This window comes from Phacochoerus africanus, chromosome 8 (genome assembly GCF_016906955.1).
Source record: "Phacochoerus africanus isolate WHEZ1 chromosome 8, ROS_Pafr_v1, whole genome shotgun sequence".
Classification (NCBI taxonomy): Eukaryota; Metazoa; Chordata; class Mammalia; order Artiodactyla; family Suidae; genus Phacochoerus; species Phacochoerus africanus.
In genome coordinates, this window is record NC_062551.1 from 50,356,943 (window position 1) to 50,383,012 (window position 26,070).

General features: G+C 48.7%; 2 protein-coding genes across 5 annotated transcripts; one reads left to right on the forward strand and one right to left on the reverse strand.

The window, feature by feature from the left end:
- Positions 1-617: 617 nt before the first annotated feature.
- Positions 618-18,975, reverse strand: ETHE1 (ETHE1 persulfide dioxygenase). Of its 2 annotated transcripts, XM_047791118.1 has the most exons (7): positions 18,825-18,973; positions 18,256-18,400; positions 17,893-18,041; positions 3,600-3,729; positions 1,534-1,623; positions 1,034-1,150; positions 618-820 (listed from the first exon to the last, which is right to left on the reverse strand). In XM_047791118.1, exons 1-7 carry the CDS (start codon positions 18,897-18,899, stop codon positions 768-770), a joined length of 759 nt encoding a protein of 252 aa, XP_047647074.1. In that variant the 5' UTR covers positions 18,900-18,973; the 3' UTR covers positions 618-767. The 2 variants fall into 2 exon arrangements, with proteins under 2 accessions (XP_047647074.1, XP_047647075.1); XM_047791119.1 differs by lacking the exon at positions 1,034-1,150 and having other exon boundaries at positions 18,825-18,975.
- Positions 18,976-20,414: 1,439 nt separating this feature from the next.
- ZNF575 (zinc finger protein 575) lies at positions 20,415-23,099 on the forward strand. Of its 3 annotated transcripts, none has more exons than XM_047791115.1 (3): positions 20,415-20,985; positions 21,805-21,916; positions 22,376-23,099. In XM_047791115.1, the coding sequence occupies exons 1-3, from the start codon at positions 20,773-20,775 to the stop codon at positions 23,032-23,034; spliced, it is 984 nt and encodes a 327-aa protein (XP_047647071.1). In that variant the 5' UTR covers positions 20,415-20,772; the 3' UTR covers positions 23,035-23,099. The 3 variants fall into 3 exon arrangements, with proteins under 3 accessions (XP_047647071.1, XP_047647073.1, XP_047647072.1); XM_047791117.1 differs by having other exon boundaries at positions 20,874-20,985; positions 21,267-21,916; XM_047791116.1 differs by lacking the exon at positions 20,415-20,985 and adding an exon at positions 20,992-21,376.
- Positions 23,100-26,070: the final 2,971 nt, after the last annotated feature.

Genomic DNA, 26,070 nt, shown 5'->3' on the forward strand with positions numbered 1-26,070 from the left:
ACGAATCCGACTAGGAACCATGAGGTTGCCGGTTCGGTCCCTGCCCTTGCTCAGTGGGTTAACGATCTGGCGTTGCCGTGAGCTCCGGTGGTGTAGGTTGCAGACACAGCTCGGATCCCGCGTTGCTGTGGCTCTGGCGTAGGCCGGTGGCTACAGCTCCGATTCGACCCCTAGCCTGGGAACCTCCATATGCCGCGGGAGCGGCCCAAGAAATAGCAACAACAAAAAAGACAAAAAAAAAAAAAGAAACCCTGATGGGCAGTCTGCCGGGCAGTGTGCCAAGCACTTCATACATACGGGCTCATTGGATCCTCACAACACCCTGTTATTACTGCTGTTCTTTCCATCGTACACATGAGGAAACTGAGGCTACGAGAAGCGAAGTACCTTATCCTAAGTCTCACAGAGTGAAGTGGTTTGAACTCAAGACGATGTTCTAATCAAAGGAGCTGAGAAACGCTGCCCCTGGTATCTGCCTGCTTCTATCTTGTGAGTTAGAAAAATCTCCTTCTTCCAGTCTCCTGGGACCCTGCCCTCTGCCCTGGCCACTTCAGGGACCATAACTAACCACAGGCACCTCAGCCAGAAACCCAATTGCTTCGCCCAGAAAACAGAAGTCAGAGGGAGGAAAAAAAAAATATTTTTTTATTTAAGAAGTTTGAGGGGCTGGTGAGGGAGGGGAAGAGAAGAGAGGTTCCAGTGACGGCAGCTCTCCTCTCACCCCACCTAGAGCATTCTTAACGGATTCGGGCACCTGAGAACCGGAGTCAGGAAGGGGGGGTCTGGACCCCACAGCGCATGTTAGCTGGCACAGCAAAGTCTGAAAGGAAGAAACCAGAGTGAAACCAAGGAACCCAGACAGACCCTTCCACTCCCCCCTCCACCCCACTGGGACCCCAGAAATCCTAAGAGCCCTTCTTCTGTGGGAAACTAGAGTTCTGGCCCTGAGGCCCCTCCTTCCCTCAGACCCAGAAGTCCAGTTCCCAGCCCCCTCCTCCCTCAGACCCAGAAATCCGGACCCCCAACGGCTCACCTATCTGCTGAGGTTTGGGCAATTTCAGATTGTCCATGACCTTGACAAACTCCTCACAGCTGAGGGTAAGCCGAGGGTTCAGAGTTCGCTCCTCCTCCACAGTGGACACTGTGAGCCCTAGTGGCCAAGGGAGGGGGAGGAATGTTGTCCAGCCAGTCCAGTGCCTTGGGCCTCCCAGAACTACATTTCCCAGGAGGCCCTGGGGTGCCTCTGTGGACTAACAGGTTGCTTTCCCTCCCCAATGGGCCCTATGGGAAGTGTAGTTTCCCACAGTTCCCTCAGTTCTGCAAGGAAGTTCCTGGAAAGTCTATGCCTTGTGGAATTCCAGGCATCAAATTTTCCACATCCACACTCAGTACACTACTAAGTACTTGATTTTTTTGGCCAGAGGACTTTCTGGGAATTGTAGTCTCCAAGCCACATGAGGATTACGGCAGTTTGGTGCTTCCTCTCAAATAGCAAATTATGTAAATTCCACACCTCCCCCAGGAAGCCCTCACCATTGTAATCATGAGCAGGGTAGATCAGACAGTCTCCTGGAAGTGTGAAGATCCTTTCATGAACCGAGTGGTACAAGGTCTTAGCACAGCCTGGGGAGGGAAAACTCAAGAGGTCAATGGAGCAAAAGAACAAGAGAAACTTCCAAATCCCTTCCCTTTAAGAAAAAGATGGAAGGATTAAAAAAAATCACTGTAGCAAACCCTCCCACTCATTTTCTGCCAGGAGCCCTTTGTCTGAGTGGAGGAGGAGAGGGAAGGGTGTTCTTGGCAGGTAGAACCACATATACAAAGAATTGGGGAATGATGAGAAATTCAACACAGCTGTAAAGAAGGCTGGGATGAGGCCCTGAAGCACAAAGTGCCAAGAAAGGGTTCCAAGCAGGAAAGGTGGACTGGGAGGTAAGAAACTGATGCCAAAGTGGCTAAGGAGGAGAATGGAGTCATGGTTCTGACAAGAAGCTCTGAATCCTATGTTGGGACAGGATCGAACCTCTTTGGAACATTCTGCCACCTTTCCTTTCAGCCTAAATCTTTCACTCTCATGACAGTATTGGGAATGGATAAATAGATTAGGCGCCTCAGAGAGAAAAAGATAGAGACCAAGACAAAGAGATAAGGAAAGAGGAAGCAAGATGCAGCCTGGGAATCTGGTCACCCACTGCCAGCTAGCTCACTTCGCCTCCTCCCCCTTCTCTCATCCAGCCTCGCCCGCCTCCTGAGCTAAACCCTCCCACTCTCCTGTTCACCCCACATTCACACACACACTCAAAGGGCTGCTGAACCCTGAGATTCTGAAACTAAACACCCTTCCCACAACAAAACCCCTTAGTCTAATCACCCCAACAGCTAAAACCCCAACTGTAACACCACCCCCTAGCAATTAAACCCCTGAATCAAACAGACTCCTAGCAGCTAAACTGCCAAATCTAACGCCACAGCTAAACTCACATCAAAGCCCGTGCCCTTCCCCCCCCAAACCCCTTGAGGGTGGGGGGATGGTTAAAAATAAGTCTATAAACACTTTGAAACTCTTCAAAATGTGACACTTCATTTCCCTCATGTTGACTTAGTTGTCTGGACTAAGTGACTTGCCTCAAATAAATAACATATGGCAGAAATAACAGTTTTACTTTTTTTTGTTTGTTTGTTTTGTTTTGCTTTTTAGGGCTGCACCCACAGCATATGGAGGTTCCCAGGCTAGGGGTCAAATCAGAGCTGCAGCCACCAGCCTACACCAGAGCCACAGCCACGCCAGATCCGAGCCATGTCTATGACCTACACCACAGCTCCACGGCAACGCCAGATCCTTAACCCATGGAGCAAGGCCAGGGATCAAACCTGCCTCGTTATGGATGCCAGTCAGATTGTTTCCCCCGAGCCATGACAGGAACTCCCCAGAGTTTAACTTTTGAAACAAGGTGATTTTAAAAAATAAATAAGTAAGAGCTTCTATCTCTCTGTCTGTCCCTTTGATTGTTCTCTCTGGGAGAATCCAGCTGCCACATCATGAGGACACTCAAGCAGCCCTGGAGAGGGGTCCGCATGATGAGACACTGAGGCTTCCCACCAACGACCAGCAATAGCTCTCGGGCCATCGGAGCCAAAGTGAGCTGCCTTGGAAGCAAATGTTTGGTTGCAAGCTCATGCAAGACCCTGAGTAAGAACCATTCAGCTAAGCGGCTCCCAGAGTCCTAACTCTCAGAACCCGTGTGAGGTAATGTTAATCACTGTTTTAAGCCACTAGGTTCTAGGGCCACTTGTTTTACAGCAATAGATAACTGACACACCTGACGCCTGACTCTAACTGTCCCCCAACAGCTAACCCCAAACCCACCTCTCCCCCACTCCAGCAGCTACACTTGAACCTAATCCTGACCCCCTAAAAGTCTTAACATTCATTTTTTTTTAACTGATATTTTGTGCTTTTAGGGATCTTCTTTTTTTTTAATTAACTTTTTTAAAATTAAAATATAATTGATCATTCATTCCTTCTTGAAACTGACACTTAAAACCCTGGTACCCATATAACCATACTAAGATCTCGTGCTGGGGAAAGGGGCCTGGACCTTGCTGGAAGTCTGTCCGCCCACATCCACGGATAAGCAGGGCGTCTCCAGTGAAGGCCATGCTCTGGTCATTCAAGACGAAGGTGACACAGCCTGGGGTGTGGCCAGGGCTGGCCCGGGTCTCCAAGGCCTGGCAGAGAAGGAGAGTACAGACTGAGCAAGAAGCCTGTGACTTTTCCCTCACAGTGAAACTGGCCTCAGAAGCCCCTGCCCCATCCCAGGGTCACATCCAGATAACTGCTTTTTGATTAAACAAACAAAAAAAAAGTTAGATCCTAGACTCAAACCGCACTCTTAGAGTAAACTCTCAATGAATTAAAAACTTACAGTAAGAAAATAAAACCAAAAAACTATGATGACAATAAGAATACAAATAAATACATGCTTTTTGGTCAGGGAAGAACATTCAAGTGTGATCCCCAAAGTCTTAACTCATTAAGGGAAAGATCAATGGTTTGAATTTAAATACATTTAAAGTTTCTGAATGGCAACGATGTCATAAAATTTCAAGTGAGCCAACATGCTGGCAAAAAATATTTGCAATACATATATATACCACACAGTAGTCAGGATAATGTACAAACAGATCTTGCAAATCAATAAGAAAAAGATAAGCACATTAATATAAATATGGAATACTAAGCAGTCATTTAAAATTATGTTACTGAAATAAAATTTCATGATGCTGCACAGAAATATTTAAAGGCACGAAAAGATGTTTTACCATCTAGGAAATGCAAAAAAGGTTGCAAAGCAACTTGTACAGTGTCATCTTTTTAAAAAATATACTCATTAACTTAAAATATTTTTGGGGGGGTTTCCTATATTACCTTTTTTACAGCAAACATGTCATTTTATAATTAAAAATAAAACACAAAATTCAGGATAAACTAAATATCTAAACATAAAACAACCATAAAAATCCTAGAAGGAAATACAGAAGAATATATACATTTTCTTTTAGACACCCACACCCACACACACATAATATATATATAAAATCTTGAGGTAGGAAAGGTTTTTCTAAGCACAATAGGAAATTTAGAGACCATAGGGAAAAACAGCGACAGATGTGACTGCATAGTTTAACTTCATTAGAAAAAAGGAAAAAAAATCAGAGTTACAACACAAAAAAATTCAGAGACAATATTACTAGCGTGTACAAAAAAGAATTACAAAGTGTGAATTGCCACAATACATAAACAGCTCCCAAACATCAATAAGAACCAGTAAACGAAAAATGGGCAAAAGAAAAAAACAGAGCAATTCATGGAAGAGGGAACACAGTCAAAAAATATCTGAAAATATCTGCTCTCCCTTAAAAGAAAGGAAGGAAAGGGAGATCTAAATTTTAAAGCCCTTGTTTTTCGCCTACCAGACTGCTTACTGTCAGAGCGGCTAAGGGTGTTTGAGGGTATAGTATTTTAGAGCACAGCTTAGCATCTCCTAGCAACGTCTCAGAGGCACACACTTTCTGACCCCTCAAAGGTACTCTAAGGTCTGCCATTAAGAACCCCGACAGGAGTTCCCACTGTCGCTCAGCAGGTTAAGAACCTGACTAGTATCCATGAGGATATAGGTTCAATCCCTGGCCTCCATCAGTGGGTTAAGGATCTGGCATTGCCACAAGCTACAGCGGGGTCAAAAAAGCATCTTGGGGGAGTTCCCGTCGTGGCTCAGTGGTTAACGAATCCAACTAGGAACCATGAGGTTTCAGGTTCGATCCTTGGCCTTGCTCAGCGGGTTAAGGATCCGGCGTCACCCTGAGCTGTGGTGTAGGCCGCAGACGTGGCTCGGATCCCGCGTTGCTGTAGCTCTGGCATAGGCTGGCAGCTACAGCTCCAATTCAACCTGGGAATTCGGCCTGGCAACCTCCATATGCTGCGGGAGCGGCCCAAGAAATGGCAAAAAGACAAAAAAAAAAAAATGCAGCTTGGATCCCCTGTTGCTGGGATCCTGCATTGCTATGGCTGTGGTGTAGGCCAGCAGCTGCAGTTCCAATTGGACCCCTAGCTCAGAACTTCCAGATGCTGCAGGTGCAGCCCTAAAAATAAAAAGAGGAAAGGAAAAAAAAAAAAAAAAGAACCCCTGATGCACGAGCACAAAAACACTGCCCAGGGAACCCTGGTTATCTAAATCCCCACACGCAGTTCAGGAAAGCAGCTGTCAGAAAAAATTACTACTCCAATGATCTAACAATCGCTTATAATATTAGTTCCCACTCACACACCCCTCCGCCCCTCTCAACAGAGGTCCCTCCCACCAACTAGCATCCTTGTCCAGGTCAGTCAACTGCTGGTTATTGAAGGACACTGTGTGCAGACCCTGTTTCCACACCCATCCAATATCGGCTCTAACCTTCCCCACTCACAGATCTCCAATTCGGCTTGGGGCATCAGTGTGCCCAGCCAAGCCCAGCTCTTCCCCATCCTCCCTGACAACTTGGGGGGCCCTGACACAGCTCTGTGGTCAACAGTGAGATCTCAATAAGTCTCCTGAGGATTTCAGGGAAGGCTTTTCCCTTCCTGATAAAAGGGACTGGCACCTGACCTTTCCACTTCATCTGGCTCTGAACTCAAGGTGTGATGGCTGCAGCTGTAGCAGCCACCTTGCAACCATGAAGAAAAAGCTGCGTGAACCCACAAACGATAGCGCTGTTAAATCAAAGGGAATGACTGCCTTCTTCCAAATATCCTGCTATAGGAGAAAATTAAGCTCCTATTTATTTAAACCACTGTATGGGTTTTTCAGTTACTTTCTGCCAAATATTTTCCTAACTCATCTACAATAGCATACAAGTGCAGTGCAAAGCAAAAGCAAAGCAAAATCACAAACCTTGCAAAATCTTGTGGGAAAAAACATATCCCCCACACCAAATTAATACTACCTTTTGGTGCTAGAAAGATGATCTTTCACTTTTTGTTTTGTATGTTTCCATACTCCTCAAATTTCTTTTTCTTTCTTTCCTTCTTTCTTTCTCTCTCTCTCTCTTTCCTTCTTTCTTTCTTTCTTTTTTTTTTTTTCCACTTTTTAGGGCCACACCTGAGGCATACGGAGGTTCCCAGGCTGGGAGTCAAATCGGAACTACAGCTGCCGGCCTACATCACAGCTACGGAAACGCAGGATTCTTAACCCACTGAGCGAGGCCAGGGATCAAACCTACATCCTCATGGTTACTAGTTAGATTTGTTTCCGCTACGCCACAACGGGAACTCCCAAAAGTCTTTCAAAATAAAAAGGCATGGGAGTCTTTGGAACTAAAAATGTAGATGTAGTGTTCAAAATATTTAACCACGTGAATCGGTTATCGCATGACTCTTGGCCACTCAGAAGGACATCCGTTGTAAACAACCAGGTGTTAAGAGTATATACCGCTGACCCTTGAACAACATGGATTTGAACTGTGTGGTTCCACACATAGTCGGATTTTTTTCAGTAGTAATTATTATAGTACTACACAATCCGGTTTGGTGAATCTGTGGATGCCTCTCCTGCTTGACCCATCACCAGCCTTCTCCCTAGTCTACCAGCCTCCTCCATCGCCTGCATGACCTCGAGCTGGAGGATCACCCAGAGCCAATTCTGCCCCCTCTGCTCAAAACCCTTCCCTGGCTCCCACTGCCATCGGGACAGAGATCCAGCCCCTCAACCCCTGCTCTGGTGCCTGCCCATTCTTCCACCAATGGTCTATAACGTCCTCCTTTCCCCAGCTACTCTGGCAGTTCTTTTTTCTTTTTCTTTCTTATGGCTGCACCTGCAGCATATGGAAGTTCCCGGGCTAGGGGTCGAATTGGAGCCACAGTTGCAGGTCTATACCACAGCCACAGCAACACCAGATCTGAGCCACATCTGTGACCTACACCCCGGCTTGTGGCAACGCCAGATCCTTAACCCATTGAGCAAGACCTGGGATGGAACCTGCATCCTCACTGACACTATGTCGGGTTCTTAACAAGCTGAGCCACAACAGGAACTTCTCCCCAGCTACTCTGAACCCCAGAATCATTTCCAGAAAACACCAGGCTTTTCCACACCTCTTTGCCCACGGAATTCCCTCTTCTTCCCAGTCAGGACTACCCACTCTTCAGGGGACCTGACACTGATGGATCCCTTCTCCTGAGCCAGGCTCTCGTCTAAGCACTCGACCTAACTGAAATCATTCAGGCTACACCCATCCTTATGAGGTAAGCACCATTTCTTTTTTTCTTTTTCTTTTCTTTTTTTGTCTTTTTAGGGCCGCACCTGCAGGACATGGAAATTCCCAGGCTAGGGATCGAATCGGAGCTATAGCCACCAGCCTACACCACAGCCACAGCAATGCCGGATCTGAGCTGCATCTGTGACCTATATACCGCAGCTCACGGCAACATCAGATCCTTTAACCCACTGAGCAAGGCCAGAGATCGAACCCATGTCATCATATATACTAGTCAGCTTTGCAACCCACTGAGCCACGACAGAAACTCCCAAGTGCCATTCCTGTCCCCATTCTACAGATGAGGAAAACTGAGGTAGAGGATGAGAATGTACAAACTATATATAACTACATGTGACAATATGGATGAATCCCACATCAAGACAATGAGGGGAAAAAATGGGCTGGACATAGAGAGTGGAGTGGGGAGGAAGAGAATAGTGGGAAATCTCAGAGTGCCTGGGACACAGGAAGGGTAAGTGGTATTTCATGAAGCTGAGGTTTCGGTGCTGAATCCAGATGTAAAATATTTCTCTCCTGGTGAGGGCGCCTGGACCCTTGTTAAGAGCAGTCTCTGGAGCCAGAGGATGTGGCTTCTAAATTTAGCTCTGCTATTACTAGCTGTATGACCTTGGGCAAGTCACTTTACCTCTCTGAGCCTCTCTGGTCATTTGTAAAATGGGGCCAATAATTGTCTCCACTTTGCTGGAATTTTATAAAGATTAAATTATTTCATGTATGGAAAGCACTTTTAAAATGCCCAGCACACACTAACTGCTAATAATAAAAATAATTAGTGTTTTATAATTTCCAAAACACTGATCAAGTGGAACCACAAAGCCTCCTGGGTTCAAATCCTGGCTCAGTCACTTTCTCAGTATAACTTCTGGGCAAGTCATTTTCCCTTGCTACACTTCCTTCTCTGTAAAATGAGGGCTATTTCTGATTCTCACTATGTGGTTATGAAGGTTTAATGAGATCTAGTTGTCAGAAAAGATGCAGTGGAGGAGTTCCTGTTGTGGCTCAGCCGTAACAAATGTGACTCGTAGCCATGAGGATGTGGGTTCAACCCCTGGGCTCACTCAGTGGGTTAAGGATCCAGCAATGCTGTGGCTGTGGTGTAGGCCAGCAGCTATAGCTCCGACTGAACTTCTAGCCTGGGAACTTCCATATGCTTCGGGTGTGGCCCTAAAAGGAAAAATTAAAAAAAACAAAACAAAACAGTGGAGGCTTAATAGCAATGTTTTGTTTGTACTGCTCCACAGTTATTAAAAGTCTGGGAGTTCATGTCATGGCTCAGTGGAAACAAATCTGACTAACATCCATGAGGACAGCTCCGATTTAACCCTAGCCTGGGAACCTCCATATGGCGTAGGTGCGGCCCTAAAAAGACAAAAAAAAAAGACTAAATTTGTAGTTTACCCTTAAATTTTGGAAGATTTCTCAAAAATGTACTTTTGCAGCTTCTTTCTTTCTTTCTGTTTTTGTTTTTTGTTTGGTCTTTTTAGGGCTGCACCCGTGGCACATGGAGGTTACCAGGCTAGGAGTCGAATAGGAGCTGTAGCTGCCGGCCTACACCACACCCACAGCAACATGGGATCCGAGCCTCCTCTGCAACCTACACCACAGCTCACAGCAATGCTGGATCCTTAACCCACTGAGAGAGGCCAGGGATCAAACCTGCATCCCCATGGATGCTAGTCAGATTCGTTCCTGCTGAGCCATGATAGGAACTCCTACTTTTGCAGCTTCTAATTTGGAAAAAGAAGGCTTGACAGTAGACAGACTACATTCCAAAGCATGAATAATCAACTTGAATTACGTAGGGGTGTCCTCCTTTAATGGGGCACACACCCCTGCACTTGCCACAGGCCCCACCACTCCCTGCTACCAGGAGGTATGTTTGATTCTGAAAATCCTATGAGATAATCCCTGAGAAAAGGCACTCACAGAGTGTAGCACAATGCTTAGTGGGAAGCAAACACTCAATATTTGTTAACTATTAAGTTATTTCATTACATTATTTTATTATTATTATTAACCAATACAAAAATATCTGCCATCTACTTCAGTTGAAGGCAAAGAAAAGTTTTAGAAGAACAAGTTAGGGAGTACCTGTTGTGCTGCAGGGGAAACAAATCCGACTAGGAACCATAAGTTTGTGGGTTTGATCCCGGGCCTCACTCAGTGGGTTAGGGATCCGGCGTTGCCCTGAGCTGTGGTGTAGGTCACAGACACGGTTTGGATCTGATGTTGCTATGGCTATGGTGTAGGTCAGCAGCTGTAGCTCTGATTGGACCCCTAGCCTGGGAACCTCCATATGCCATGTGTGTGGCCCTAAAAAAGCCAAAAAAAAAAAAAAAGAACAACAACAAGTTAAAGGACACCGAGGAAACACCAGACACAGCCAGAAAGTGGGCTATTCTACAATAGGCCGGAAGCTTCAAAATAGGATGGATAAGCAATGAGATCCTGCTGTATAGCACAGGGAACTATATACAATCACTTGTGATAGAACATGATGGAAGGTGATATAAGAAAAAGAATTAAAAAAAAAAAAAAAAAAAGAGTTCCTGCTGTGGTGCAATGGAACCGGCAGCATCTTGAGAGCACTGGGACGCAGGTTCAATCCCCAGCCTGGCACAGTGAGTTAAGGATCTGGCATTGCTGCAGCTTCAGCTTAGGTCAAAACTGTGGCTCAGATCTGATTCCTAGCCCAGGAACTCCATATGCTGCAGGAGGGCCAAAAAAAAAAAAAAATTATGTATATATGTATGACTGGGTCACTTGGCTATATAACAGAAGTTGACAGAACATTGTAAATCAACTATAATTTTTTTTTTTTGGTCTTTTTAGGGCCACACCCGAGGCATATGGAGGTTCCCAGGCTAGGGGTCAAGTCAAAGCTACAGCTGCCAGCTTAGCCACAGCTACAGCAATGTGGGATCCAAACCGTGTCTGTGACCTACACCACAGCTCACAGCAACACTGGATCCTTAACCCACTGAGCGAGGCCAAGGATCAAACTTGTGTCCTCATGTATACTAGTCAAATTAGTTTCCATTGAGTCATGACAGAAACTCCTATAATTTTAAACACATTTTTAAGTCAATTTCATGGGGCAGAAAGAGTATGAAACTGTTCTAGATTAAAAGAGTCTAAATAGACTGAACAGCCAAATGCCAGGTATAAACCTTGATTGGGTCCTGGTTCCTAAAAACAGCTGTAAAAATGATTCCTGGACAACTGGAGAAATTTCAACATGGGCTGGATTTCATAAATATTTAAGAATTATTGTCTACAGGAGTTCCTGTCGTGGCACAGTGGTTAACGAATCCAACTAGGAACCATGAGGTTGCGGGTTCGATCCCTGGCCTTGCTCAGTGGGTGAAGGATCCGGTGTCGCTGTGAGCCGTGGTGTAGGTTGCAGACGAGGCTGGGATCCCGTGTTGCTGTGGCTCTGGTGTAGGCTGGTGGCTACAGCTCCGATTCGACCCCTACCCTGGGAGCCTCCATATGCCGAGAGAGCGGCCCAAGAAATGGCAAAAAAAAAAAAAAAAAAGAATTATTGTCTATTGTTAAACGCAACAAGGAGTTTGTAAACCAATGGTTCTCAAAGTGCAGTTGACGGAACCCTGAGGGTCTGTGAGATCAAAACTCTTAGTGTAATGTGAAGAAGACAGCTTTGGCCCTTTTCCCCTCTCACACTCCAGGGGAGTTCACTGGAGTTTTCCAGAAGTTCCGTGACTTGCGATGATGTCATCACTCTGATGACCGATGGAATGTGGGCTTGTATATTCTTGTGTTTCAAAAAAGGTCTCGGTTTCAACTTCTAATACAGTAAATATATTTGCATATCTAAACAGTTACATTTCATTTCTTTTAAAAATTGAGATATAATTGACATATAGCTGATACCGTATATCTTGATGGATAGAACCCAGGTAAACAAAAACTTTTTAGGGCCGTCTGTAATTTTTAATAGGGTTAAGGAATTCTGAGACCAAAGCATTTGTGTTTGAAACTGCTGATGTATGAAAACATTGTTACTCTTTTTTTTTTTTCTTTTTTCTTTTTAGGGCCACACCCGCAGCATATGGAAGTTACCAGGCTAGGGGCTGCTGGCCACAGCCACAGCCACGCAGGATCCTTAACCCACTGAGCAGGGCCAGGGATCGAACCCGAGTCCTCGTGGATACTAATCGGGTTCATTACCCTTGAGCCACAAGGGGAACTCTGGAAAATGTTATTCTTAGACGTCTTTAGGGGTAAAATGTCTGCAATTTAGCTTAAAAAGTATGTACACGAGAGAGGAATAAAGCAAATGTGATAAAAGAAAAAATGTCAGCAACTGGTGAATATCAGATGAAGTATATGAAGGTGTTAATTGTATTTCTTTTCTTTCTTTTTTTTTTTTTTTAATCTTTTTAGGGCCACACCCGCGGCATATGGAGGTTCCCAGGCTAGGGGCCTAATCGGAGCTGTAGCCGCCGGCCTACACCACAGCCACAGCAACGCCAGATCCGAGCCATGTCTGTGACCTACACCACAGCTCATGGCAACACGGGATCCTTAACCCACTGAGCGGGGCCAGAGATCAAACGTGCAACCTCATGGTTCCTAGTCGGATTCACTAACCTCTAAGCCACGATGGGAACTTCCTAACTGTATTTCTTTTTATTTAATTGTTTTGAAAATACTAAAATACTGCTGTTCCCTCGTCTGGCCGTCCCGATGGCCCGCACTGCCCCCTGGTGGCAAGTAAGCTCTCGCGCTTTCAATTTGGTTCTCAAGTTCATTCCTTTGCTACTGTTAATTTAAAAGCACTGTTAATTTAAAAGCACTTAACCTTGGTATAACCAACTGATGTTTCTGTGCCCTCTAAACTCAAAAACCCAAAATGTCATTTTCCACTGTAGCTAAATACTCTGAACCTTCACCACCTAAACCTTCTTTCCTTGGTGAAAGAAAACAAAATTACTTGTTCTGTTTAGGGGATCATGTAACCGAGATCTACAACTTAAAAGATAGGTCAAAATTAAGATGGAGGAGTTCCCTTCATGGCTCAGTGGAAATGAATCTGAGTAGGAACCATGAGGTTGCGGGTTCGATCCCTGGCCTCGCTCAATGGGTTAAGGATCTGGCATTGCTGTGAGCTGTGGTGTAGGTAGGTTGCAGACTCGGCTTGGATCCTGCATTGCTGTGGCTGTGGTGTAGGCCAGCAGCTGTAGCTCCGATTCGACCTCTAGCCTGGGAACCTCCATATGCCACTGGTGTAGCCCTAAAAAGCAAAAACAAAACAAAACAAACAAAAAAAACAACCAATTTTGGACTTCCCTGGTGGCTCAGGTTCGATCCCTGGCTCAGAATGTCTGCATGCCACAGATACAGCCAAAACAAAAAGTGATTTCCTGGTCCTGAGTTCAGTCTCATAAACTGCACTGATTTCCTGTTTCTGCCTCAAACAACTAAGTCAGAATCTCTAAAGTAGGCCCTGGGGGTTAATATTTTGAGCACCACCCCCTCAAAAGCAACATATTTAACAAGCAAGACTAAGTTTTGGAATATGTCACCCCTCATGGGAGCTAAAATGTTCAAGTCTCAATCATTGCTCATCAAAACAGAAAATCCATTCTATAGTGAAACCATCCAAATTTGGCCCACTCGATGTAAAATGCACAACCAGTCCAAAACTATTTGATAGTTTCTACTAAAGTCAAATCTATATCAGCTCTAGGACCTACCATGCCCACTCCATGGAATTGAGGGTAATGTCCACCAAGAAATTTATGTAAGAATTTTCATAGCAGCATTATTCTTAATAGCCCAAAACTGGAATCAACCATCAAAAAGAAAATGGATATAAGTTGTCATCAAGGCACACAATGAAATGCTCTACATCGGGGGTTGGCAAACTATGGTCAGTACACCAAATTTGGCTGTCACCTGCTTTTATAAGGCCTGAGAACTAAGAATGGTTGGTTGGTTTGGGTTTTATTTCTGGCCACACTTGCGGTATGTGGAAGTTCCGGGGCCAGGGATCAAACTTGTGCCACAGCAGTGACCAAAGCCACTGAGGGACAACACTGGATCCTTAACCCACTGCACCACAAGAAAATGCCAATAATGGTTTTTACATTTTTCACGGTTGGGAAAAAAAAAATCAAAAAAATAATGACATTTCATGATACATGAAAATTACTGAAATTAAAATTTTGGTGGGTTGGGAGTTCCCATGTGTCACAGAAGGTTAAGGATCCAGCCTTGTCACTGCAGTGGCTCGGGTCACCGCTGTGGTTTGGGTTCAATCCCTGGCTCGGGAATTTCCACATGCCATGGACACAGCCCCCCCCCAAAAAATTTCAGTGACCATAATAAATTAAGTTTCACTTGGGCACAGCCATGCTTATTTATTTAGGCATTGTCCATGGCTGCTTTCACACCAACAGGAGAATTAAGTGGTTGCAACAGGGACCCTATGGCCTGCAAAACTGAAAATATTTACTATTTGGTCCTTTGCAGAAAAAAGTTTGCCAACCTCCGCTATATAGCAAAAAAGGAAAGAACTACAATTATATACAAACTATGTAGAGTGATAGAAGCAGATACAAAGAGTACACGCTCTATGATTCCTATTTATTTATAAGATCCAGAACGGGTAGAACTAGTCTATGATTAAAGAAGTCAGAAGAACAGTCCCTTGGTGGGAGGGTCAATGGCCAGGAAGAGGGACAAGGAAGCCTTCTGGGATGACAGGTATATTCTGGATCTGGGTGGTGGATACTCAAGAAGAGATATATGTAAAAATTTACCAAGCTGCACATGTACAATATGTGCATGAAAATATGTATGTTACAATTCAAATTTTATTTATATTTTTTTTAGGGCCGCACCCACAGCATATAGAAGTTCCCAGGCTAGGGGTCCAACTAGAGCTGTAGCTGTCAGCCTACACCACAGCTCACAGCAGTGCCAGATTCTTTTTTTTTTTTTTGTCTTTTTGCTATTTCTTGGGCCGCTCCCGCGGCATATGGAGACTCCCAGGCTAGGGATCTACTTGGAGCTGTAGCCACCGGCCTACAGCAGAGCCACAGCAACACGGGATCCGAGCCGCGTCTGCAACCTGCACCACAGCTCACAGCAACGCCGGATCATTAACCCACTGAGTGAGGGCAGGGACCGAACCCACAAGCTTATGGTTCCTAGTCGGATTCGTTAACCACTGTGCCACGACAGGAACTCCGCAATGCCAGATTCTTAACCCACTTAGCGAGGCTGGGGATCGAACCTGTGTCCTCATGGATGCTAGTCAGATCCATTAACTGCTGAGCGACAATGGAAACTCCCCAGTTTTAAAACTTGGCGGGGGTGGGGGGATGAGAGGGGAAAAACAAAAAGTGACCGTCTCCAAAGGTTTATAAAGAATTCAGATGAAAACCAAACAAGATGCTGAATAATCATAAAGACAGATATTAACAAGTGTTGGCGAGGATGTGGAGGAACTGGAACACTCACACAACTTCCCCTGTGGGCTATGAGTGCATTGGGATCTCTGTTTTTTTTTTTTTTGTCTTTTTGCCTTTTCTAGGGCCGATCCCGCAGCATATTGAGGTTCCCAGGCTAGGGGTCTAATTGGGGCTGTAGCCACTGGCCACAGCCACAGCCACAGCAACTCGGGATCCCAGCCTCATCTTCGACCTACACCACAGCTCACAGCAACGCCGATCCTTAACCCACTGAGCAAGGCCAGGGATTGAACCCACAACCCCATGGTTCCTAGTCGGATTCGTTAACCACTGAGACATGACGGGAACTCCAGTATTGGGATCTCTTGTTGGCTTTCCACTTCTCTAAGGAGAGAAGTCTGTGCTTCTCCCAGTGTGTGATGATGGATGCCCAACTCTGAGAATGTACTAAATCATTGAATGGTACACTTTTTTTTTTTTTGGCCATACCCACAGCATATGAAGTTCCTGGGCCAGTGAATGAACCTACACCACAGCAGCAACCCTAGATGATGCAGTGACAATGCTGGATCCTTAACCTTCTGCATCATAGGAGAACTTTGAATTGTACGCTTTAAATGGGTGGACTGGATGGTTGGTGAGTTCTATCAATAAGGCTGTTTAAAATAACCAAACACTGGGAGTTCCCGTTGTGACTCAGGGGTAACAAAACTGACTAGTATCCATGAGGACGCAGGTTTGATCCCTGGCCTCTTAACCCAACCTGCTCAGTGGGTTAAGGATCTGGTGTTGCCCATGAACTATGGTGTAGACGGCAACCACAGTTCGGATCCTGCATTGCCGTGGCTGTGGTGTAGGCTGGCAGCTGCAGCTCCAATTAGACCTCCAGCCTGCGGACCTCCATATGCTGCAGGTGCAGCCCTAAAAAGACCAAAAAAAAAAAAAGATATTATTAAGAAAATAAAATAAAATAACCAAACACTAAAGCTAAATCTTCCACAGCAAAACCCTTTCATATTGATTCGCTGAAAACATTACTCATCCAGTTTAACAAAGGGCTCATCTTGACACAAAACTTCAACCATTTCTGGAGTTCCCGTCATGGCACAGATGGTTAACAAATCCGACTAGGAACCATGAGGTTGCGGGTTCGATCCCTGGCCTCGTTCAGTGGGTTAAAGATCCTGCATTGCAGTGAGCTGTGGTGTAGGTCACAGACACGGCTCGGATCCCACGTTGCTCTGCCGTAGGCTGGTGGCTACAGCTCCAATTAGACCCCTAGCCTGGGAACCTCCATATGCCATGGGTGAGGCCCTAGAAAAGACAAAAAACCAACCAACAAACAAAACTTCAACCATTTCTTTTTTTTTTTTTTTGTCTTTTTGCTATTTCTTGGGCCGCTCCCGCGGCATATGGAGGTTCCCAGGATAGGGGTCGAATCGGAGCTGTAGCCACTGGCCTACGCCAGAGCCACAGCAACGCAGGATCCGAGCTGAGTCTGCAACCAACACCACAGTTCACAGCAACACCGGATCGTTAACCCACTGAGCAAGGGCAGGGAACGAACCCGCAACCTCATGGTTCCTAGTCGGATTCGTTAACCACTGCACCATGACGGGAACTCCAACTTCAACCATTTCTAACACTTCTAAGGTTTCTCAACCCAAGAAATGCTTGTTAGCACCTGTCTATTATGTACCATATACTTAAATGTACAAGGCATTTTTTTTACCTGCTTCCAGAAGAAGGCTTGAAATAAAGAGGCTTGTAATCCAGTGGAGCTAAACCCTCTGATCCCACATAAAGCCCTGATTTCCGTGAAAACACGGACTCAGATTTTAACTATTTAGCAAAACCCTCTAACCTGGAGGCTGAGTCATTACCCAGTCACCTGGCATTCTGTCCCCAAAGCCAGCCAATCTTTAGCAACTCTGATCTGAAAAGAAGTCCTGCCAGCTGTTTCCCCTCCCTCTGAGAGCGACTCCCCAGTATGCTTGTCACCCATCTTTTACCCTGGGTGAAATCCTGGCTGGAAACCTGCTGATTATGCTTGTCGCAAAGAAAAGAGAGGAGGTAGGGCCCTTCAGACCCTCCTAGAGTGAGGCAATAGCAGGGCCGGGGTTAGGGTGAGGCAAGCAGGGCTCAATGTTTAAGGAGGCGCCCACTCGAAGGTACCAGCCCTGTCTCTGCAGGGCCCTGAGAAGGAGTACTTCCTTAAATGTTGTGCCCTAGGTGCCTCTCTTGCCTCACCCTAGTCCTAGTCCTGGGTGACAGGCTACTCCTTCCTCCTACAGTGGCTCTGGGATGACAGGGCTGAGTCTCTCCCTCAGCTGTGACCTTGGAATTCAGACTCCCAGTCAAATTTTATGAGACTCTAGGCCAAAGGAGTTCCCCCAAGGCTATAGGAAACTCTGTAAGTGTTGACTGAAGGGGTTTAGCCAGAGACACACCTGCCCAGAGTCTCTCGGCCCAGTTGACCGTCTGGGTTTATGGCACCCTCCTCCCAGAGACAGGAACTCAGGGAACAGGAACCCAGGCCCTTGGACTCAGGAGCCCAGGGCCCCAACCCCCTCTTCCCTTTGGTGCAAGAAGACCAAGCCACCACCCTCTCGAGGACCAGCAGCTAACTCACGAAGTGCCCGAAGCGGATGGAGTCTCCATCCTCAATGTGCAAATCAGCCTGGGCCCCACTAAGGCGGGAGATGACAGACTGGCAGCCTGGAAGGAGGGACCGGAGCAGCCCGGAGCCCGTAATGTGGTCCGCATGGCAGTGGGTGTTCACTAGGAGAGAGAGGAGGGCCAGGTTCTGGAGGACACGCAGGATTTCCAACCCCCGGCCCCCTCTTCCCTCAGACCCTGCAGTTCGACCCCGGCCCCCAGCTTCCCTCTTCACTCTACCGCCCCACCTCCTCAGGCCCAGACCCCGGCCCCCAGCTTCCCTCTTCACTCTACCGCCCCACCTCCTCAGGCCCAGAAGTATGGCCCCCAAACTGACCAGCATACAGCAGCCGCAGTCCCAGCTCCTTGACCAACTGGGCATCCCGATGCGCCGTCTCCAGAACTGGGTCTATCAGAATGGCCTCTCGGGACTCTCTGTCACCCAGGAGGTAAGTATAGGTGCAGCTCTTGGGCTCAAACAGCTGGGAAAGGGGAGGGGGGCAGGTTAAGGCACAGAACCAGACTCCCACTCACTGCGGACCGACCCCGAGTCCAGGCTTCAACTTGATTCTCCTCCTAAGATCCAGAAGCAGAAACTCCAGCCCCCTCTCCCTCCTTCTCAGAGTCAGGAGTCTGGGACCTCCAAACTTTACTCCGTCTGAACCAATGAGTCCCAACTTCCATCCATCCCCAAATCTGGGTCCCCATCACCCTCTTCTGGAACGGACGCAGAAGTCCGGCCCCAAGCCCAGGGGGTCCTAGAACTCTCCCCTTTAAAGGACGCCGGAGTCCAGCCCTACGCCCCTTTCCGCAAAGATCCAAGCTTCGGAGCCCTGGTATCTCTCTTGATTTTAAAGACCCTGGAGTTCCGCCCCTGAGCCGCTCCTGAGTCCAGCCATCACGAACCTGCCGTAGGAGGATGGGGGCTCCAGACCCACAGTGTTGGCTGAGCTGTCGCCCAGCGACCCTCAGAGCGGCCATCGCGCCCGCGTCTGGGTGGAGACAGAGCTGAATCTGAACGCCCGCGGAAGCCCGGTGCACCCAGGGCTGACCCCGGAGGGGCGGGGCGGACGGGGCGGGGCCCGCCTTAAAGGGCCCGGGAGGTCCTGGGGGTGAGGACGCGGACGGACGGGAAAGGGCTGGGGGCGATAGAGAGACTTCTGAGACAGAAAACCGTGAGATCTAGGAAAACAAAGAACAGGGAGACACCAAATCCGACTAGTACCCAGGAGAATGGAGGACGGGGGTTCGATCCCTGGCCTCGCTCTGTAGGCTGGCAGCTACATCTCGGTTTTGACCCCTAGCCTGAGAGCTTCCATCAACCGAGAGAGCGGCCCTAAAAGGACAAAAAAAGGGGGGACGGGGCGAGGGAGACACACTGAGAGAAGCACAAACTTCTCTCCCTAGAGAAGGGAAACCCAACAAGAGACCCCAGTACACTTCCCAGCAAGTGGTGGGAAGAAAAAAAAAATGTATGTTTTGGTGTCATTAGTGTCTTTTTTTTTTCTCTTTAGGGTCGCACCCGAGGCATATGGAAGTTCCCAGGGGTCCAATCGGAGCTACAGCTGCCGGCCGTATTCACGGCCACAGAAACAGGGGATCCGAGCCGCGTCTGTGACCTACACCACAACTCATGGCAACTCTGGATCGCTTACCCACTGAGCAGGGCCAGGGATCAAACGGCATCCTCATGTATACTAGTCGGATGTTTCCGCTGCGCCACGATGGCAACTCCCCAGGGTCATTAGTGCCTTGAGGGGTTGTTGGGTGAGTCCCAGAACAATAGATTATCTCATTAAAGTTTATTTTTCGTTTTTAAATTTTATTGGTTTTTTTTTCTTTTCTTTTAATGGGCTACACCCGCGGCATAGGGAAGTTCCCAGGCTAGGAGATGAATAGGAGCTGCAGCTGCCCACCTACACCACAGCTAAGGGCAACGCTGAGTCCTAGACCCGCCGTGTGAGGCCCGCATCCTCCTGGACTCTAGCCGGGTTCATTATTGCTGAGCCACAAGGGGAACTCTTGATTACTGAATTTAATCCTAACAAATCTCCATTTTATAAGTAAGGAAACTGAGGCTTAGAAAGATGACGTCACTTGCCCCAGGTTACACAGCTGGAAAGTGCCAGTCTTGATTCCAGTTACTCAAGTAATCTGGCTCCAGAGCCCCAATTATCCTTCCATATAATTCCCACCGCTCCCAGGACTGGCCAGACCTTATAGATTATCAGGCTGAAGACCCACCCATGATGGGGTGGTTTATGGGAGCTTCGCTGTCATTCCTGTGCTGGGCGCGAAGGTGCGCCGTTACTTCCCAGGGGGCAAGGGTGCCAAGCAAGCCACCCCGCGCTTGCCACCAGGACCTCCAGCCAGGAACAAGGGCCCTGGACACTGCTGCCCTCCTCGCCCAGGTCCGTGGCACTGAGGTGGGAGGATCCCGAATCACCCAATGGCGAAGAGTCCCAGGCGCTATGCTAATAACGTGACTTTAATCTTCCGCTCGCTTTGAGTCGGGAGTCCATCTCCCATTCTCTCTCGAGGAAATGGCTAGGTTTTTCTTGCCAACGCCTTGAAACTGATTCGGGAGACGGGACTCAGAGGAATTCTCGAAAAGAAGGGAAAGTACACATGCTGAGCGCTGTCTCGGTGATCTCTGAGTGAGGTTTCCCCGTGTTAGCTCCTGCACGTGATTGACTCCAGTCAGCCACCGTAGGCCCCGCAAGCGGCGGTACTCTTTCCTCCGGTACTTAGGCTGACAGCTCTGCGCTTGCTCACCAACTTGCTGGCCTTGTGCACCCACCCACTCCTTCCATTTCATCTCCCCCGCAGCAGCCTCCGCGGGCCGCGACTGCGCATGCGTACTGACGCCCTCACCGGCTCGGCTTGGGAGGAGGGGATGGAAATGAGGCTGGGTCCAGCAGCTCGCGCGCGCTCCCTCCCCCGCCCTCTCGTCGCAGGGCGCGCGCCGGGCGGTGCAGCTCCTAGGAGTCCGAAGGCAGCACCGCAGTGGCAGCGGCCGCCGAGGGAGGGGCCCGGAGCCCCGCCCCCGGGGAGGGGCCGTCTGCAGGTGAGAAGGGCAGGGGTCTGGGCCCAGACGCCTGGGTCTTCGGGAAGTGGATTGGGGGCTGAACGCCAGAACTCCCGAAGAGGGATCGATTGGGGTCCTGATGCATAGGTTCCAGAGGGGCTGCACTGGCGCCTGAGCCTTGCGAGGATGCATTGGTGCCCGAATGCCCTGATCCCATGGGGTTCGTGGAGGCCAAGACGTTTGGGACCTCTAGGGAGAAGTCCGTTAGGGGTCTCTGGATCGCAATGCACGAGCCACCCTCTGTCTGTGTTTTCCTTCAGGTCTCCCATCTACCTTCCACGGCTCCAACTCCATGCCGGGATTGAAATTTAGTGACAAGAAAGGGACAGTTCACCCGGCGTCGGTGAACTGAGACTAAGCCTAGAGCTGGGTAAAGCTACCTGTTCGTTGTGAAATCTCGCCTACTGAGCTTGTAGGCCCCTCCCCTAGCAGAGTTGCTGAGCAACCGACTTTGGGTCCTGTTTGTATAGCTCCAGCCAGCCGCATCTGAGGTTCCGTGGTCGGTTCCGCCCACTAGGAAGGCCCCGCCGGCTCCGCGCAGGGGGCCGCCAGGACTCGAAGTTGTAGAGACCCCGCCCACTCCGCTCGAAAGCTCAAACTCTGGGACTAAGTTCCAAACGGACTGCTTCTGGGTCGGACTTGCATAACCCCGCCTTACGGCAACCGCTACCCTCTCGTAATAGGATCTCAGACTTAAATAGACTCTGCTCCTAAGCAAACCGACCCTTGATAATAACCTCTCCAGTCCCATTCCCAACAGCCCGATAACCACCTGCGTCGCCCCCTCTCCCTCCCTAGGCCCTCCGTCTAGGTTCTTGGGCCGGCAAGATGCTGGAGCGAGATGTGGAGTCGGAGGCCGGGGGCACCGATCCTAGTCCCACTGGCAAGGAACCCGTGACCAAGGGAGAAGGTGAGAGCCGCTCCACCTGTGGGTAAGGGACACTGTCCAGGAATTGGGGCTAAGAGAAGCACATATTGAGGGAATCTCGGGGTGAAAGTTTGAGAGCCTAGAGTGATAACAATTTCGGATCCCCAAAGCTTGACGTTCTGGGCAATCCTCCAGGTTGTCCTTGGGAGGATTTGGTGATCCTTTCTAGAGGAGATGATGTGGGGGATTTCAGGGTGATCACTTGGGATGATACTAGAACGGACACCTTAGTAGCTTTGGGGAGGCCTTAGCTCTGGGGTTCTTTCTAGGTAACCCTTTGGAGCCCCTTAGCAAGATGCATGGCAGGGGCTGAGGAGCAGGAACATGCCTTTTGGGGGATCTCAGTATGATCCACTAGATTATCAAGAACGAAGGGGAGCCTGGTCTAGACTCAGGGCGTTGGCTGCTTCATGGGAGCCCACCAACCCTCCTGTCCCCTAGCTCCCAACCAGGGTCCGCCGCAGAAGCCTAGCCAGTCGGTTCCAGGGCCCGCCACGTCCACGGGGGCACCTTCCAGACCCCGCCGGCGGCCCCCGCCCCAGCGCCCGCACCGCTGCCCTGACTGTGACAAGGCCTTCTCATACCCATCCAAGCTGGCCACGCACCGGCTGGCGCACGGAGGCGCCCGCCCGCACCCGTGCCCCGACTGTCCCAAGGCCTTCTCCTACCCCTCGAAGCTGGCGGCCCACCGCCTCACGCACAGCGGCGCCCGCCCGCACCCGTGCCCACACTGCCCAAAGGCCTTCGGCCACCGCTCCAAGCTGGCAGCCCACCTTTGGACCCACGCTCCTGCCCGCCCCTACCCATGCCCCGACTGTCCCAAGTCCTTCTGCTATCCCTCCAAGCTGGCGGCCCACCGCCACACGCACCATGCCACCGACGCCCGCCCCTATCCTTGCCCCCACTGCCCTAAGGCTTTTTCATTCCCCTCCAAACTGGCCGCCCATCGCCTATGTCACGACCCCCCCACCGCTCCAGGCAACCAGGCCACCAGCCGGCATCGCTGCTCCAACTGCGGCCAGGCATTTGGCCAGAGACGCCTCCTGCTCATTCACCAACGAAGCCACCACCAGGCTGAGAGCCCTGGGGAGCGGGAGTGAGCCCTCCTCTTTGCTCACTGGCTTCCTCTGCTGGCAACCCCTGTCAATAAAGAGGTGGCATCTGAGCCAGGCTGTATGGACTTGCCTCTTCCAGGTAGCCAGAAGAGAGGTCAGCCCCTCCAGCCAAACTTAGAAGGCGGAGGAACTCCTTGTTTGGGGGAAAGGAAAGTGCACCCATAGAGTTAGCACCCAGATATTAGACCTGGAGGTCTGTTTTTTTCCCACCTCTTCACACAGCAAATATTAAATGTCTGCTGGCATTGTGTGCTGGTTAGAAGCATGAGAAACACTCTGTGTTGAGTTTAAATTAGTGCCTCCACTTTGGCCATTGATTGTTTCTATAAAAAGTTTGAAATGCCCATATGCTCATGTCAACTATTCCATTTCTAGGAATTTATCCGGTAGATAAGCAGGTGAAAAAAACAAAAACCAGGAGTTCCTGTCGTGGCTCAGTGGTTAACGAATCCGACTGGGAACCATGAGGTTGCAGGTTTGATCCCTGGCCTTGCTCAGTGGGTTGGGGATCTGGCGTTGCCGTGAGCTGTGGTGTGGGTCGCAGATGCGGCTGGGATTCCGCGTTGCTGTGGCTCTGGCGTAGGCCAGTGACTGCAGCTCAGATTCGACTCCTAGCCTGGGAACCTCCATATGCCGCGGGAACAGCTCAAGAAATGGCAAAAAAAAAAAAAAACAAACACAAAACACCAAAACCATAAAGGTGCACAATTCACACCATCACTAGGGGACCAGATGAGAAATTATACTACAGCCATAGCACGGAAGATGTATCTCTAGGGGAAAAGGTAGCTCTACATGGAAGGATTCCCAAGATAGACGAAATAATCAAAGCAAGAACAAAGGGTGTACTACAATAGAAGCCGCTCCTGCGGCATATGGAGGTTCCCAGGCTAGGGGTAGAACGGGAGCTGCAGCCGCTGGCCTACACCACAGCCACAGCAACACCAGATCCGAGCCACGTCTGTGACCTACACCACAGCTCAAGGCAACGCTGGATCCTTAACCCACTGAGCAGGGCCAGGATTGGGCCCCCATCCTCATGGATACTAGTTGGGTTTGTAACCGGCTGAGCCATGACAGGAAGTTCCTGTCATGGCTCAGTGGTTAATAAATCTGACTAGGAACCATGAGGTTGCAGGTTCAATCCCTGGCCTTGCTCAGTGGGTTAAAGATCCGGTGTTGCCGTGAGCTGTGGTGTAGGTCGCAGATGCGGCTTGGATCCAGCATTGGTGTGACTCTAGTGTAGGCTGGTGGCTACAGCTCCAATTAGACCCCTAGCCTGGGAACCTCTATATGCCACGGGAGCAGCCCTAGAAAGACAAAAATAAATAAATAAATAAATAAATAAATAAATAAATAAATAATAAAAAAATAAAATGGGAGTGTTACAGGCCATTACAAGCATCATCTTGGGCAAAGATGGTCCCCCTCTTGGAGCATGTTTCTCCAGCTATAAAACATGGATGACTGAGCTGACAGTAGGCTGCTCTTCATTCTAGAGATGTGTATTCGGCAGGTGCCAGGCTCCTCATAGGATGTTAGGAGCACAGCCATGAACAGATCAGACCTGGTCTAGTGAGGGAAATGGTCACCAATCAAGTAGTGGCAAAAACGAGGGACAGAAGCCATCCACTTTGAACAGGTAGGGGAACCTTGCCTCCCCCATACCAAGAATTATTACAAAGCTACAGTAATGATGCCGGTGGTACTGGCTTGCAAATAGGCTAGTGAGAAGGTGCTGAGAGCTCAGACTCAGACCTGCACTTGCCATGAGTCAAAGATGCAGGCAGCTTCTAGAGATTAGAAAAGGCAAGGAAAGGGGTTCTTCCCTAGAGCTTCCAGAAGGAACACAGCCCGGCCGGCCGGCACCATGAATTCAGCCCACTCAGACGGACTTTGGACTACCGACCTCCAGAGCTCTAAGACAATAAATCTGTGTTGTTTAAAGCTTCTACATTTGTGGTAATCTGTTAGAGCAGCATAAAACTAATACAGATCTCTACTTCACACCATACACAAAAATGTTTTTAAGGATTTAAGATCCAAATCTGAAGAGTTCTCTCCTGGCCTAGTGGTTAAGGACTCAGTGTTGTCACTACTATGGCTCTGGTTACTGCTGTGGCGTGGGTTCAATCCCTAGTCCAGGAATTTCCGAATGCTACGAGCATGCCCTGCCCCCCAAAATCTAGGGCGTTCCCGTTGTGGCTCAGCAGGTTAAGAACCCAACTACTCTCCAAGAGGACACGAGTTCGATCCCTGGCCTTGCTCAGTGGGTTAAGGGTCCGGCGTTGCCATGAGCTTTGGTATAGGTCTCAGACAAGGCTTGGATCTGTGTTGCTGTGGATATGGTGTTGGCTGGCATCTGTAGCTCCGATTCAACCCCTAGCCTGGGAACTTTCATATGCTGAAGGTGAGACCCTAAAAAGAGCAAAAAAAAAAAAAAAATCTAAATTTGAAATACAAAACTGAAGTATTTAGAAGGAAATAAAGTAGAACATCTTGGTATAACCTCTACTATAGAGAAAATATCTTTAAGATACAATAAGTACAAATTGTAGAGAAAACTGACTAGTAAACTTGGCCATAAACAAACCAAGTTATAGCTATGATGGCAATACCATATTCCATTAGGATAGCAAAGGCCTTCTTTTTTATTTTTTTTCCCTAAACACCTCCCGCGGCATAAGATTACCAGGTCAGAGATCAGCAGCTACAGCAATGCCAGATCCTTTAACCCACCATGCAGGACAGGGATCGAACCTACATCCTGGCACTGCAGAGACTCCGCTGATGCCATTTTGCAACAGGGAACTCCAGAAAAAGCCTTCTTGAGGAGTTCTTGTCTGAGCTCAGATCTGAAAGGTGTGGAGGATGGGAGAGATGGTTTGTAGAATCTCCAGCAAAAGGATGGAACCCGCAGAGCAGTGCAGGCGGAGGAGCTGTGGGCCGGTCAGCACAGCCCTGGGGGGAAGGGCAGCAGAGGGGCAGGATCCCTCCTCCCAGCCAGCAGGAACCTGGCAT

Coding starts and splice junctions, on each gene's coding strand:
- ETHE1 (XM_047791118.1), bottom strand. CDS start 18,899: ATGGCCGCTCTGAGGGTCGCTGGGCGACAGCTCAGCCAACACTGTGGG. Junction 3,730..17,892: donor CCATCCGCTTCGGGCACTTC/GTGAGTTAGCTG, acceptor CTTCTCTGCCAG/GCCTTGGAGACCCGGGCCAG. Junction 821..1,033: donor GCCCAAACCTCAGCAGATAG/GTGAGCCGTTGG, acceptor TCTTCCTTTCAG/ACTTTGCTGTGCCAGCTAAC.
- ZNF575 (XM_047791115.1), top strand. CDS start 20,773: ATGCGTACTGACGCCCTCACCGGCTCGGCTTGGGAGGAGGGGATGGAA. Junction 20,986..21,804: donor CGGGGAGGGGCCGTCTGCAG/GTGAGAAGGGCA, acceptor CTCCCTCCCTAG/GCCCTCCGTCTAGGTTCTTG. Junction 21,917..22,375: donor ACCCGTGACCAAGGGAGAAG/GTGAGAGCCGCT, acceptor CCTGTCCCCTAG/CTCCCAACCAGGGTCCGCCG.